This window comes from Salvia splendens, chromosome 5, assembly GCF_004379255.2.
Source record: "Salvia splendens isolate huo1 chromosome 5, SspV2, whole genome shotgun sequence".
Classification (NCBI taxonomy): domain Eukaryota; kingdom Viridiplantae; phylum Streptophyta; class Magnoliopsida; order Lamiales; family Lamiaceae; genus Salvia; species Salvia splendens.
Genome location: NC_056036.1, coordinates 16422668 through 16438672, shown reverse-complemented (window position 1 = coordinate 16438672; position 16005 = coordinate 16422668). Strand labels below are relative to the sequence as shown.

General features: G+C 39.3%; 1 protein-coding gene and 2 long non-coding RNA genes across 4 annotated transcripts; 2 read left to right on the top strand and 1 right to left on the bottom strand.

The window, feature by feature from the left end:
* Positions 1 to 4085: 4085 nt before the first annotated feature.
* LOC121803517 lies at positions 4086 to 5668 on the bottom strand. The gene is made up of 3 exons (XR_006051042.1): positions 5613 to 5668; positions 5418 to 5488; positions 4086 to 4163 (listed from the first exon to the last, which is right to left on the bottom strand). It is a non-coding gene; the product is annotated as an uncharacterized LOC121803517 (long non-coding RNA).
* Positions 5669 to 6060: 392 nt separating this feature from the next.
* Positions 6061 to 9375, top strand: LOC121802874. Of its 2 annotated transcripts, none has more exons than XM_042202566.1 (4): positions 6061 to 6816; positions 7417 to 7487; positions 8150 to 8663; positions 8741 to 9375. In XM_042202566.1, the coding sequence occupies exons 1-4, from the start codon at positions 6691 to 6693 to the stop codon at positions 8774 to 8776; spliced, it is 747 nt and encodes a 248-aa protein (XP_042058500.1). In that variant the 5' UTR covers positions 6061 to 6690; the 3' UTR covers positions 8777 to 9375. The 2 variants fall into 2 exon arrangements, with proteins under 2 accessions (XP_042058500.1, XP_042058499.1); XM_042202565.1 differs by having other exon boundaries at positions 6063 to 6816; positions 8737 to 9375.
* A 4985-nt stretch (positions 9376 to 14360) lies between these two features.
* On the top strand, positions 14361 to 15541 carry LOC121802479. Its single transcript, XR_006050783.1, has 2 exons — positions 14361 to 15196; positions 15275 to 15541. It is a non-coding gene; the product is annotated as an uncharacterized LOC121802479 (long non-coding RNA).
* Positions 15542 to 16005: the final 464 nt, after the last annotated feature.

The window sequence follows — 16005 nt, the reverse complement described above, 5'->3', positions numbered from 1 at the left end:
ATGGAACAGTATTGTTCAGGTCTCTGATCTCTCATGGAATACGCAGTCGTCGGCATCTGCTCCTCTTTGGAGGAAAATTTCTTAAGGAATGATCCCATGTTTGTTGAAACGGAGCTTAATTGAGATTGCTTATATATAATGGTGAGGGCATTGGACTAAGATTGTGACAAACTAGAATTAATTCAACGGTAAAACTAAAGTCATAGATTAGTGGTAAATTATTTAGAAGAAAATACAATGGTGATTTCGTGAATGGAGATGATCAAATAGAGGTATGTGTTTAGTCAAATAGGATTGATCATTCTTCGCACTTTGAGAGTTAAACAAAGAGTTGTCAGGCCACCCGCAACGAGTCACGCGGGTGGCCCGTATTCCATCACTAAGGAACGAGACGGCGGCGTGACGCGTTGCGGCGCCCCGTGTCGTCCCCAGCCCATTCCGCGTTCCGTCACGTCGTGGCAGTTGGCAAGACGTCTCGCCACGCGCCGAGGCGATGTGGCGCGCCCCGGCGCCATGCGTGACGCCCACACGCCAGCCCGCGAGTGGGCATCGTCACGCTAACGCAATAATTCATTTTTAAAAAAAATTGAATTAAATATAAAAATTAAAATTAAAAATGGTAATATTACTGTTTATAGCTGTTTTCCATTTTTTTTATTTTTTTACTCTATAAATACTTCTAATTCATCCTCATTTCACACACAACTGCACATCTATTCTTCCCAAATCATCTTCATTTCCTCTCCAATTTTCATCTAACATCTCATCACAAATTTTCCGGCGACGGAAACTCCGGCGGTGGCGGCTCCGGCGGGTGGGATCTCAACGCATTCGGCGACTGGGGAGCAAGTACAACACATTGGGTGGTTCCAGTTGGTCGACGCCGGGCACCCAGGGTTCGTCGACACCGGGGGGTACCATCCACCCAATTTTGACGTGGATGCATACGCTCGTCCCTCCGCCCTGCGGTATTCGCAGGGATTATCCCAGTTTCGGGAGGATTATTCCGTTGAGGAGGCCGAGGCGGTGGAAGCTTCAGGACGGAGGCGGAGGCGGACGAGGAGGAGGAAGATCTAGGCCGGCATCCGTACGGCCCTAAAGAAACGCTGGCGGTGTACAACGCCTGGATCAGCGTCTCGTACGATCCCATCGCCGGGAATCAACAACCCCGGAAGTGCTTCTGGGAAAAAGTCACCGAGGCCTACCACCGGATTAAGCCGAAGGGGTCCCGCCGCCGCACATATAAGATGCTCCGCGCTCACTTTGACCGAGTCGACAGAGAGGTCAAACGATTCTGTGCCATCCACAAGAATGAAACGACTCATTACCAAAGCGGAGCCACGGGAGCCAACATTCTGAGGTCGGCTTTGCGGGTCTACTTCGACGACACCGGCAAACAATTCAAATATGTCGATATTTGGGAGGTCGTCAAGGATGAGGAAAGGTGGGCCGGCGGTATGCGATCCAGCACGGGCTCGACCTCGAAGCGCACGAAGCACACGACGAGTGGCCAATACTCGTCTGGTGATGGCGGTTCGGGCAGCGGGCCACAAGAGTTTGCCTCGCAGGAGGTTGAGACCCCGGCAGACGATGCCGGGGGGGTCCTCCCGTGGGCGCCGTCGGCCGCAAGGGAGAAATGCGGTGAAGGCGGCTAGAGGGAGGAGGGGCCGAGCCGAATCAAGCCAGGCGGGCTCGGGGGGACCCCCCAACTCCCTTATGGCCATGTACATGACCGCCACAATGGCGGACACTTCCCGCATGACGCCCGCCCAATACCAAGTCTGCCTTAACGGAATTACGTTTATGGCAGCACAACTTGGCATTCCGCCTCCTCACGGCTTCAGTGCACCTCCACTGCCTTCGGGGGATGATTCGCCGGAGGAGTAGTTTTTTTATTTTCTATAAAATTGTATTTTAAATTATGTCATTTTTATTTTTTTAGAATTTTAATTATGTCTTTTTTATTTTTTGAATTTTAAGTTGTATTTTTATTTTATGTTGTAATTTTATTTTATTTTTAATGAAGTGTGTTTTTTTTAATTTAATTTGGTTGGAAATAAAAATAAAAAATAAAATTGAATGAATAGTAATTTAAGAGACGGTTAAGGGACGGAGGGTTGCAGGTTCTGTCCCTTAGTTAAGGGATTGAGTAAAAAAGTACAGTGGGGCCCGCGAATAGTAATTTAAGGGACGGTTTAGTGACAGCGTTGTGGATGCCTCATGGAATTGACTATTTTAAAATAATTGACCTTTTTCAGAATTAGAGAAATTTCAGATTTAATTTGAGGTATCAAAATTGGGATGAAAATATTATAGAGTAGTTTGGTCAATTATAAAATGTTACTCCCTTCGTTCGCCATTAGGAGTCTCATTTATTGGCGGCATGAGTTTTAAGAAATGTTAAAAAAAATTGATGGAAAAAAATTAGTGGAACAGAGGTCCCACTTGTGTATATTAGTTTTAAATGAAATAGGAATGGAATGAGTTAGTGGAAGGTGAGACCCTATTACCATTTATGGTAAAAATGAACCGAGACTCCTATTCGCGAACGGAGGGAGTATGAAGGAAATAATAAAACAAAAGAAGAGAAAAAAACAAAAATCCCTTATTATGAAAAATTCGCATGCCTCGATCTCATATTCCGAAAGGTCAGCGAATTTAATCCCAAATTTCAAAAGGTCAGTGAAATGAATCTCTTTTTCCGAAATCTCTCGTGCAGGCAACTACACCATCAACACATACCTCGTTATAGTGATCGCCAACCTTTTGTCAAAATTGAAGTTGAGTCTATTTGAGTCGACTCCAAGACTTTAATTTTTGTTAATAGAATTTCATCCTTAGATGAGTTATCCACTTTACTAACCATGCGCTTACTTTAAGCGATCAACTTCTTTTCAATATGAAATTTATAAATATGATATACATTGAGTTAAATGAAGAAAAAATTTAGTACTTCATATAAAAGGAATAAAATAAAGAAATAAATAAAAAATAAAATACAAAAGAAAATGAACTAAAAGAAAGTAAAAATATTGTAATGAGATATCCGAAACGGGAATATTAATTATTTATAGTGAGAATGAGAGAGTAAGTAGATGGTAAGAGCATCTCCAGTGGGCGGATGTCTCACGGGACATCCGTATCCGACCTTCGACGCCACAATGGCGGACGTCCGCCATTGGAGATGCTCTAATATGATTCGAGAGCATTGGAAGAGAAGAAAATGAAAAAATAAGAAAGCGTAAATGTGATTATGTGAAGTGGTGCGTGTGTTTCTTCATTGTATAGTTTATTAGGAATGAGGGTGGTCTGTAACGGGCTAACGGCCCAACCCCCACAAAAAAGGTTTGAATTAAAAGAAGGTACTGAATGCAGAAAAATAAGAGCATGCGTAACGCAAGGGGCCGGGCCGCATCTCGCGAGTCCCGGCCCGTCCCATGCATTACACGGAAGGACGGCACGGCTCAGGCCCGTCCCGGTGACGCGTGACCGGCCTGGGAAGCGTCCCGCGTCCCGGCCCGGGACGGGGTTGCACGGTGACGGGCCGCTACTGTTCATCGATTTTAATTTTTTTTTTTTTTTTGCATTTTTAAGAAGAAGAAGAAGAAGGGGGAGAGGGGGAAGAAGGAGGAAGAGGAAGAAGAAGGAGATGGAGAGGGGCGACGTTTTTTTCATCAATTTTAATTTTTTTTTAATTTTTGCATTTTTAAGAAGAAGAAGAAGGGGGAGAGGGGGAAGAAGACGGAAGAGGAAGAAGGAGATGGAGAAGGGCAACTGTGTATTGCAGAATTTTAATTTTTTTATTTTTTTTTGCATTTTTTTTATTACTCTAATTTTTTGTATATTTTTTAGTTTATAATTTATTATTTTTGTATTAAAAATGAATTTCTCGTGTTATAATTGCTCAACGTATTTTATTTTACGTTCAAAATAGGTTGGAGTTGTGAATAGTGTCATTTATTAGTTGCAGCCCGGGCCGCAACCTCCAGGGTTACAGCAGTTGGGGCCTGGGCCGCAATTGTAGAGGAATGATGACGTGGAGGGGACTTGGGGCCGGAAATGGGGACGGGGTTATTGATGCCCTAAATCAATTAACTAGGAAATTACCTCTCGGGAACATTAGAATTGGAAGGGATGTAAACTCCGGGTTCAATTGTGATCACCTGCCCATGTGGAAGTTGTTCAAGAATTAGTCAGTATCCAACATAAACAACAGAAAAGAAACTAGGAGCAGGACTGGGAATGTGCCAGCAGTCCATTCAGCAGCAACACAAGACAACAGACTATAATCAAAACTACTGCCATTTTGTACTTCTCGTACCATATGATCGACCAAAACTCAAGCCAGGTTATTGCCAAATTTCATTTTCATCACCCTACTCCCCATCCCAGGCCCAGCTGCCTATACAAAGGGAATTTGAGTAGCTGAGCTTACACACCAAAACCTACCAATGAAAATTGTGCAACTTCAACATTTAGAAATGGAAGAGTAAAATATGTCAATACCCAATATCTCCCCACTCACCAACCCCTAATAAACAAATAGGTACTCATCCAATTGTCTTAATAGGAGCCCAAATGCATGATATATCTTATTTCATCAAGTTTGCAACAAGGTTTTCTTCTACAAATTTGTCCTGCTTACAGTTAGATAAATATTTTTCAAGTAGACTTCCGGTAGTTAGATAGTACTACTAGATACTACAACAGTGGAACAAGATGGACCAAAAGTTATTCTTATATATCTGAGAATGGATATTGGCCTCTAATATCATGGAACTTTCGAAAAGTTGGGTTTTTTCCACGAACTTTAAATTTGGCAAATAATATCACGAATTTTACGCGAGATTGTTATTTTCCAACGGCAAAAAATTCCGGCTATATTAACGGATTGAAGAACAATTTTGGAGGGTGTACTTCAAGAAAAACTATCCTCAAAGATTGAAGAACTTGAAGCTCTCGAAGTTGTCAGAAATTACGAATAAAAATCCCTATCAAAATATTATTTGTTGTAATTTTTTGGCTGGTGGGAAATAACAAACTCGCGTAAAATTCGTGATATTATTTGCCAAGTTTAAAGTTCGTGGGAAAAACCCTACATTTTGAAAGATTCATGATAATAGGGGTCATATCCCATCTGAGAAAAGGTGGCCATCATATTATTGGTGTCAGATACAATAATACAGCAGTCCTCCAGGAGTGCCTTTTCTCCTTTTTAGGTTTCATCGGATTTATAAATTAGAGTACCATTCGTTTTCTTTTTCAAAATAAATCATATAAAAGATTTGATTACACATCTAAGTGTTTTCTCTGGCAGGTATTCTTATAATCATTTGAAGCTCATTTGGGGGAATATTCAAGTTCCCACTCAAACCAAGCAAAGAGGGAAAAGGAAACGAAAAGAAGAAGAAACTTACAACACCAGGCTTCAGAGGGCGGTCATATGTGATTGTGCGGCAATCATGGACATCCATTCCTAGATAATGACCTGTACAATGATGACGAACCAAACCAACTCAATTATGATAACTTCCCACCCATTAACTATACCTATCAAGCAGAGCAAGCGTGCATTAATACAGATTGGTCGATGAAAGAGAATGAATAATAACCTATACTGGTTGGGTTCAGCATATGGTAAGCATGAGGTTGGTCACTTTTCAATATTGTACAGAAATTTAGATAGAAAGAGTACTCGTTAAAATAAGTGGTACGAATGAAAATGACGTGCAAGGCGCGTATATATAGTGTTTCGGGAAAAAAAATTCGCGCTAGGCGATCCGGACGCTGCAATAGCGCCAAGCGGATCGCCCAGCGCACCGCCTAGCGCCACGGAACCGCCGAGCGCTAGGCGGTTTTTAAATCCGGAAACCGCTAGGCGGTTGCAATAGATCGCCTAGCACCGGCGCTCGGCTAAGCGATGCGCTAGGCGCTATTGTGGATGCTCTAACTGATCATTTGTTTTAATGTATAGTAGTATTTGAAATATTAAAAAAAAACATTAAACAGGGCGACGGAGGGAGTATTTGAAATATTAAAAAAAAAACATTAAACAGGGCGTCTCTCTCTCCTATGCTTTCCAACAACCAAGCATGTTCCCACTCTCTCTCTGCAAACTCTCATCCATTAATCTCCCCTTTCCTTTTCTTTTCTCTCTCTCACTATGTCTATACATTGTCTGCTCACGTACCCTCAGCAAACCAGTATTCTAGACAGAAAAAACGTAGTCTACATTGAGAAAGAGAATCCTTCGCTTCCCTTCCTACGTTTTCCCATCAATAACAATAACCCACATCACACACCACCAAACCCAGAATTGTGTGTCCCACAATTGCAGAAATCCCCTTCTTCATCACTGCTTTCCAATTCCAAACAATATGTTTTTCAATTTTGCCCCAATTATGTCGCCTTTTTCGCCCCTTTGCTTCTGTAAGTTTTTTCCTTTCCCACAAAGAAAAGAAAATAACCTTCCCACACCCCTCTCTCTCTCTCTCTCTCTCTCTCTCTCTCTATTCTATCTTTTCTTTATCTTCGTACAACGCCCCTTCTTTTATTGCTCTCTTCCGTGTTCACATCTATCACCATATATTCATTTTCCTGTTTTTCACACTTAACCCTCTCTCCCATATCTCTTCCGTCGCAAGATCACACCTTTTGAAAACGGCCCCTCTTTTATTTATTTTTTATCTAATGTCAAAGAAGATAAAAGGAGTGATTTTGGATCCAACGACGCCGTATGCCTTTTCTACGTGTGAGGACGGTAGGGCTACGCTCAAGTATCGGACTCTTATGCAGGATTATCACGGCTTTCAAAAGGTGTTTTCTTTTTCTTTTGTTTTTTGTGGGTTTTTTATTCTAATGTTTTAAATTTGGGAGATCTTAGGTTTTATTTGCTCATTTTGTATTATTGGGCTACTGTTTAATGTGTAATTTGCTAGGATATGAACCTTTGGAATTTATATTCTTGTTTTATATTGATTGATGTAGCTCTGTTCATTATTTGCTGTTCTCATAGAAATTAATTAGTTAATGTTGTTTATGGAGTTAGTACAAAAGAGAGATTGCTGGTGTTTTATAATCCACATCATTACATTAACCTAATTGGAGGTCTTATATTTTTCTGAATTCTTGTTTAGGAATTCTTTTGTCATGCCTGTTTGATTTCCCCTTAAAAAATTAGGCCGTTAAAGTGACCTAAACTTTTGGCATCTGTTCAGTACCAATATGGTTGTCCAGCTTAATGCTTAATGAAATTACTATAAGATGTGTGTGTCTTTATGATTCTTAGCTAAAAATGGTGCCATTACAAGGCATGTGTACTAGTGTATCCTTTTAAGCTTCGGTTTGTTGCTCCGGTAGTAAGTCCCAGCATTTTGAGATGCGCTAAAAATGTGAAGTTGTTCCGCTGTTCTACAGGAAGTTGATATGATGAGAAGCAGATTAGAGGTGGGGAAACAGAGGAAGATGGTTCTTGCTACTGAAGTTCGGTATGCAATAATCTTGCTTCTTACTCTAATCATGAATACGAAGATTGTGTGAATTAGCTTTCTCAAGATCGCATCTTCTGCGAATGTGACGCATCACAAGTATATATGAAAAAGAAGTTTGCTGAAAACTAATTTTCTTATTCCAATAAGTATTAATCAAAAGCTCCCTGACTGCTACACACCACACCAGCAACCTTATATACTAGGTTTATGATACTAAAGCCCATCTAAATAAAAAAAAGTCCCAACATAAATAAAATAAGATGAAAGCAACATTGATTAATCCACTGTCTCATCTCCATCAGAATGCCATTGCCATTTATTGTCATTTGTAAGTGAGATATGTCTGACCATAGTCAGAAAGTATGAAACAACTTTCTCAACATATTGTGTTTCATGTGGTGTTGTACTTTTTGTTCAGATGGTTGTGATTAATATACCGACTTTGGGATTGTATTTCAATCTCTTATTCTCTATTAGCAAATAATCAGTGAGTTTCTGATGTTATCATGAATTTCCGGCTTGGATCATTATCAAGATTGTGTGTGCAGTGGCGATGGATAGTCACGTTCCTCAATATAATGTGTCTATAGATACAACTGATGATGTTAAAAGTGCAAAGGTGTTGTGGTACCTTAATGATCTTTTGTTGTAATCCACAGGTTTCTGCGGAAAAGATTTAGTTACTTAGTAAAAAGGAAGACTAAGAATTCCTCACAGAAAGAAAAACTAGGACAGTCGCCAATTCTGCATAAGCAAACTAAACAGACTGAGAAACGTGGTAGAAAAGAAGCCACTCTTAGTATTTTACCCCCAATTTCAGAAGTTAGAGCGAAGAAGAAACAGTATGTTAGTAAAGAAGTAGCTTTGCGTGGTACATCTCCATTCGGGAAGCATCATAGGAAAATGTTAGATGGTGGAAAAGAATCTATTCAGTGCATTTCGACTATGATTCCTGATTTGAGTCACAAAGTAAGAATAGACTCCAGGAAAGCTAATTTGATGCAGAGCACGACTCCATTTTTTTACTTGAACAAGAAAGGAAGAATGTATGAAAATGGTACAGCTCCGAGCAATGCATCGACAGCTTTTGATTTGAATCAAGATGATAGTTCTATCGGGATAGAATCGCCATTGCCCAGCCGAGCGCTTATCTTTGACTTGAATGAACTCTCGGTAGGAAGCTCAATTCACAAGTGATTATTTAAATTTCTAATAACTTTCATGTATTCTAATCTACACTCAACAGACAGGTGATGAGGATTTCCAGACTGATAATGACGCGGTGAAGTATGAAGAAACCAGAAGAAGTTTAATGAGACATCCAAATGACGAAGTACAAAATGAGTTGATGCTGTCCATATGTAGAAATGCTGGTGAAGGGCCGGCTCGTGTGGGGAAGAGGAAGATCTCATGGCAGGATCCAGTAGCATTGAGAGTTTGAAGTGCCTTTTCGTAAGCTGGAGGCTATCCAATCATCAAGGTAAGTAGAGAACTTGCTCAGCCTGTAATGTCGGCTTTCATTTACCATAGCTTTACTCATTTTCTGGGACAAATACTTACTTAATACTTACTGAAAAGCACTGCCCAAGATGGCCAAACTAGAACTAATTGTTTTCTATCTAGTTTAGGATTATACCATATTGTTTGCTTTACTTTCTGCTTGAGCTCCATAGCTTCTATTGCTCGATTATGTAAAAAAGGACGCGCTTATATAGCACTAGAGTTCAGATCCATTTCTACCATAAACTTTGTTTATTTCTGATGTGAAGTAGATTCAATCTAGCTTTGTGAAGAAGATGTGATTAACTTCAGATATTGTATCTGTTATGTAGAGAGAACACCAAAAACTAGTGTGGGATTGAGATTAGATGGTTTATTTTGTGAAGAATATGTGATTCACTCTAGACTAGACGTTACCACGGTTCGGGAACTGGCGGTTCACGGTTCGGAACCGCCGGTTCCGGTTCAAGAAAAGCATGAACCTGAACCGGCCCGGCCAAGCTTGGATGGTTCCGGTTCCTGAACCGTGAACCGCCGGTGCATATCCGGTTCCGGGCCGGTTCGGCGGTTCATGTTAATTTAATTTTATTTTTACATTGTAATTCAAGTAAAAAATGTAAATATACTTGCATAAATAAAATTAGAATAAAGCGATGTACAAATGCAATTTTATTGATACAAATTACAACTTCAAAATTACCAATTACAACTTCAAAATTGCAAATTACAACTTTAAAATTACAAATTACAAATTACAATTTAAAATTTACAAATTACAACTTAAAAATTATAAATTACAAAAGACTTAAAGTCTTGATTACTTTTTACAAATTACATATTCGAAACAAAGGGGAGAAAAAAGAAATAAAAGAAAAGGACTTGAGCTCAACTTAAATTTAAAATTTAAGTTGAGATGCCTACGTATCCTCAATGCTCAATTGCATTTTGGAATCAAAGTCCACGTAGTTCTCTTACCTTGCTTACCTATTTGGCTTCATCGGAGGAATTGGCGCCTACTCTTCTTCGTCGGGGAAGTAGTCTTGGTCGGGATGTACTACTTGATTGTCTCAATCCGGTTCTTGGTCTCTAATTTCGGCGGAGCACCAATCATCAAGTAACATGGTGGCTTCCATGTTTTGCCCGGTGAGTCCACTTCTTCTGTCGTCCAAGACGTTGCCGCCAACACTAAAGGCGGACTCGACGGCGACAGTGGAAGCCGGAACCGAAAAGATCTCCTTGGCCATTGATGCAAGGATGGGAAAATCTTTCTCGTGTGATCCCCACCAATCTAGGACGTCGATTTGTTGGGGAACGGGACCTCCTTCTTCCTCATTGAATGAAAAGTGTGAGTCAAAATATAAATCTAACTCACTTGCCGAATTTGTCGTCCTTCCTCCGCTGCTGAAGCCGTATAGGTCCGCCAATTGGGATTGGGCGTCGGGGTCATCAACTTGAAAGAAGCCAAAGTTATGTGTTTGACGGGGGTCTAGGTCTTACTTGGTGGGTATGTTGTACTTGGCTTCGTAATCGTGAAAGAGAGCCCGCAAGTCGAACTCAAAACTTCTTTGGAGGGTTGGGAGGTGGGGGAGGTTTATTTGGAATGTTTGGGCTAGGTTTATGTAGTTGTCGTCGTCCTCGTCATTTTGCAAAGCTCGGAGTGGTTCAAGATCAATAGAAGCCAAATTGTTGTAATAAAATTCTAAAATTTTTAAAGTACCAACTAGTTTCCACTTTGGATCCAAAACTTTGTCAAGCAAAAAAACCGTTGGGATCTCATTGAAATACTTGAGCCATTTTTCAACCATGTAATATAAAACACACATTAACTCAAGATTGTTTGTGGAATTTTTCATTGCAGTTTTAAAACAAGTGATATGTACATGCAATGTTCTAAAACACGAACGGATGTGCAATAATACACACCCGATAACTCAACGGTGGCATTTTGAAAACCTTTGAATGATTTAAATAAGCTCATGCTTTGATCCCAACAAGAAGAGGTTAGATATAAATCATCAACAGGGAAAGTTCTATAAAAATCAACCAAATATTCTATATGCTCTAATGTAGAATGCAACATATCATATGTAGAGTTCCATCTAGTAGACACGTCTAAAGTAAAAGTTGTGTACCTTATTTTCTTCGAGTGGCAATACTTCTTCCACGCCTTGCCAATTTGAGGCTTCCAGTGGATCAAGGATACAACTGTTGTAATAGGTTGAATATGTCTTTGCCATAAAGACAAAGCATCTTGTACACATAAATTTAATATATGACAAATACATCGTTGGTGAAAATACTTACCACTTATCACCGGGGAGCAAGCCGCAATTAAATCGGGTATACTTGCGGTGTTAGCGGTTGCGTTATCAAAACCAACCGAAAATATCTTGTTGCATAACTCATAATCATTCAAAACTTGAATAATTAAATATGCAATTGCTTGTGCGGTGTGTGGTGAAGGAAATTGTCTAAAACCAATTAAACGTTTATTTAAAGACCAACTATTGTCTATAAAATGACATGAAATTCCCATGTAAGAATTTCGTTGGAAAGAATCCGTCCACACATCGGAGCAAATATTAACTTTGTGCCCCAAGTTGGATAGAAATTTTCCAACGTTTTTTTTTATCAAAAAAATGACGGTTGTTAGATCTTTGAGCAGTAGAGGGGGGAATTCTTTTTGTAGCAACATTAAAAGCGGTTTGCATAGTAACTTCATATTTTTTATCATTAAAAAAATTAAACGGCAAATGTTTCATTGCCGCCCATCTTACCATAGCATCGGTAACATTTTTTGGATCATATTTAAATAGAGGCGTACCTGTTTGAGACGATGAGCCGGCGGAGTAGTTTATTTGGCTTTGGGACTTAGTATGCCTATATTCCACGGGGTGTTTTGCCTTCAAATGGTGATGGAGAGTACCATATCCCCCACCGGTTCCAAATGGATAGACTTTATCGCAATAGTTGCAATATGCTTTGAACTCACTTGTCTCCACGGTAGTGGTCGGATCATTAGGATTTGAAATTACCATCGGGACCTTCTTGTAATGTTTGGTGAAAATATCGGATTTCAACTTGGGAGACATCTTTTTCTTTTGTCGTCCTGCGGAAGGAGGAGCATCGGCCTCCTCATCATTTTCGCCAACTTGGCCGGTGCTAGAAGGGGGGAATTGATGCGATCCATCATCGCCTTCGTCCGACGATAGATTCACATCGTACTCGAAACGCGAAGCCGAATGTGAATGCCCCCCTTGTTGGTCGTCGTCGGTGAGGGCAAGTAACAAGGCCGCATTTCGATCTTCTTCCTCCTACGAAAATTATACAACTAACTAAAAATATTAACACAAAAATAAAACACATAGACACATAGATGTTGAAAAATGAAATTATGAATTTAATAAAAATGAATTAACAAAAAACTAAAACATATTAGAACTTACTTGAGCTCGAAGAGCGGCTCGCCTTCCCACCTCCTCCGCAACTTGTGCTCTAGTAGGGACACGTCGACGACGAGTATCACTTTGATCTTGGGCAATTCCCTTGCCCCGATCACCACCACGACGAGATGAAGACATGATATTTATGGAAATTGAAAGTGGAGAATAGATAGTAGTGTGATTGTGTGAAGATGATAACGTGAACAACGTGAGTAAATTATGAGCGCAAATAACGTAAACAACTTGAGAGAATGAGGATGGAGAATAGAGAAATTGAGATTGAGAAGAGAAATTCTTATTACCACAAGAATGGGGTGAGTAGAAATGAAGAGGAGGAGGTATTTATAGGGGAAAATTGTGATTAAATTTAAAAAAAAATTCAAATTTCAGAATTTTGAAAATCCGACGGAACATCCGGTTTCGTCAACGGTTTCTGACGAAAAACGGCGGCCGCGGCAGTGGTTTCTGAAAAGGCTAGGAGTAGGCCTGAAAACTTGTCGGGAACCGCCGAACCGGCTGTTCGGGCCAAACCGGCGGTTCGGAACCGCCGGTTACGGTTTGCCACGAATTGAAACCTGAACCGGCCCGGTGGAACCGCCGGTTCCGGTCACGGTTTGAACTGCCGGTGACGGTTCCGGGCCGGTTCGTCCGGTTTGGTTCGATTTGGAGACCTCTACTCTAGACTCCTACAGAAAAGAAGAAAAGAAGAAAAGAAAAAAAGAGAACGAAAACGATACTCAGTTGATGGTAGAATCTAAAGGGTCTTGATCAGATTGAATTAGATGGTTTATTTTAACCGAGGGCAAAATCTTTTTGCCGTATAATTCAAAAAATATATGTTTTTGAGTCAACAAGTTTTTGTTATAATATTTTTTATTCATCCATGAGATAACTCAAATCTCTAAAGGAAGTGTCTACCAACTAAATTGCACTTTATCCCACAAGTGTTATATTCGGATATGTTCCTAAACCCTAAACTTTTGTGTATACTTTGAAAGTTCTTAAAAAAAAAAAGAAAGGCGCACTCTAGTCTAATGAGTGACATTTTCGAATCAACCAAGAATTGAAGTAATATAAATTAGATTACGAAATACTAATGAAATCTTTCTAAATTAAATATAAAAATTACTCCCGATTGGGAATCATTATGATTTATGAAGGGACAATTTGTACACGTAATAGTGGTTCAATGGAATGTTAAGCAAAAAAAACAATCAAAATATTGTACTACTCCGTATGTAATAAAACAGAAATTTTAATAGGAGTAATACAATAAATACTACCAAATTTGGAAACTTTTTAGCGTTGGGTTTAACGATTCAAACACCAGATTGATAGAGCCCTTAATTTCTTTCAGGCCATAATTATAGTAGTATATCTTTATATCATCATCCAAACAGCATTAAAATACCAACATACTAGTAATACTATAATTAACAATACAGAGTTCAGTCACCAAACTAATTTAAGAGATGGTTAATCTAGTACGCCCCATACGATTCACTGGACAAAAATAAAATTATATAATCTCAAGGGGTATTTTGGTTTGGAAGATTGTGTGCTGGAATTAAATATGTATTGTGTTTGGTTCATAGAATTCAATTTCACAACTCAGTTTGGTAGTTATGATAACTGTAGATTAGATTATTTAACCTACATTATTGATCATTTGGTAGCATAACTTATTTATTTCTAAAGCCTATGATTAAGGACGGGCCCGATATAATAAACTCTCATATTATAGATAAACTATCTGGTCTCCATGGTCCGATTATTTATCTGCATCAATTTTAAAACCTGACAAATCTATATTTTTACACAAATACCCTCATGATAAGGCTTATTCATGCATTTGTTTTGGGATAAATTTCTGTTCTTTCTGAAAACTAATGTGTAATTTTGAGTTTAGGTGTGTAGATATCTGTCAAGTCCAGGAGATCATATAGAGTGACCAGGCAGACGCATGATCAAGGAGAATCGAAGCGAATTACCGCTAATCGTCAAACTGACATAGGAAAATCAAGAAGAAGGCAGAAAGAGTGAAAATGGGATAAAAGATCCTTTTGCAAGGGCACAACCGACATTTCAAAGGAGGATGCCCTGGGGATCAGAGTCTCAAGCCTCACTATATAAAGGGATGGAGATTGAAGAATGAGGCAGCTCTCCTTCTTAGCTCAAGTCTCTCGCGCTCATTTTCACTTCATATTTCTTAATGCCTACCAAACTTGTAAAGTGTCTTATACTCTCTCCATCTCAGTCTCAGTCTAAGTGACAAATTTTTTTATTTTTTGAGATGTCCACTTTAAATATAAAAACATCACTCTATCTTACTTTATTCACTTTACTGAATTATAAAATAACACTATATAAAATTCCGTGGTGAATTAGAAATACTCCACTTGTAGTAGGACGGAGAGAGTAATAAGAAATTGAATAGTCTTTTCGCAATGATATAAAAATAGTCCGTATCTGATTTTTCGTAAACCACGACTTTTAGGGATCTCATAGTAATATAAAATGAGTTTTTAAAAATTGGAATAAGTGGCAATTATTATACAGCTGTCGGTTGTGGGTGTGATTCATCTGAATTAACAAATTATCTCATCTCTCTCTCTCTATATCTATATCTAAGTTAGAGAAGAGAGGGGAGAGGAGAAGTGAGAAATTGAAATCATGTCGGGTAGATGCGAACTCTTCTGTGCAATCGTGCTCGCCATCTTGATCCCACCTCTCGGTGTTTGCCTCCGTCATGGCTGCTGCACCGTAAGCTCTCTTTCGCATATTTATATAACCCGATTGACTTGACTTTCTAGGTTTTACCATCGCTTTCTGTTTGTGCAGACTGAGTTCTTCATTTGCTTGCTTTTGACTATATTGGGATATATTCCTGGAATCATCTACGCTCTCTACGCTATTATCTTCATCGATCAAGACCGATTCCGTCGCGATTACTATCAGCAGCTTGAGTAGATTGCTGTGTTTCTCCTGACAACGTGTTATCATGTCGATGTTATGTTTTGAGATTTGATTTTGTAATTGCTCATCTCTCTTCTAGATCATCTGTATTACTGCTCTGCTGTTAATGGATGAAACTAGGGCTTTCTTTCCCTTCTTGATTTTTGCTTTTATCATTCCAATAAGTGGATTGATTGTGATCTCAATTCAGTGTAGCATTTCCGAAAAATACATAATTGTGGTTAAATCTTCATAACTAAACTTCTCTACCCATCTTTACTTAATACAGAGTCTTAAATGATTAAAAAATACTATGAAAGGTTTCACTTTTCTGCTGGAAAAGAATACAAACCAAAATGGTGACATTAGTGGAAATTTTAGGCGCAGATTAGGCTAGTGTTTGATGTGTGTGGGGAGCCAAATCCATGTGCAGTACTCCCTCCGTCCCCGATTAAGAGTCACTCTTTTCCATTTCGATCCGTCCCCGATTAAGAATCACTCTTCCTACTTATTATATTTGGATATAAAAAATACCCTAATTGTTGGCAAAATTTACACAAAATGCCATTATTTACATTAAAAAAAAGAAATGGAAATGGAAACAGCAGTCAACTCTC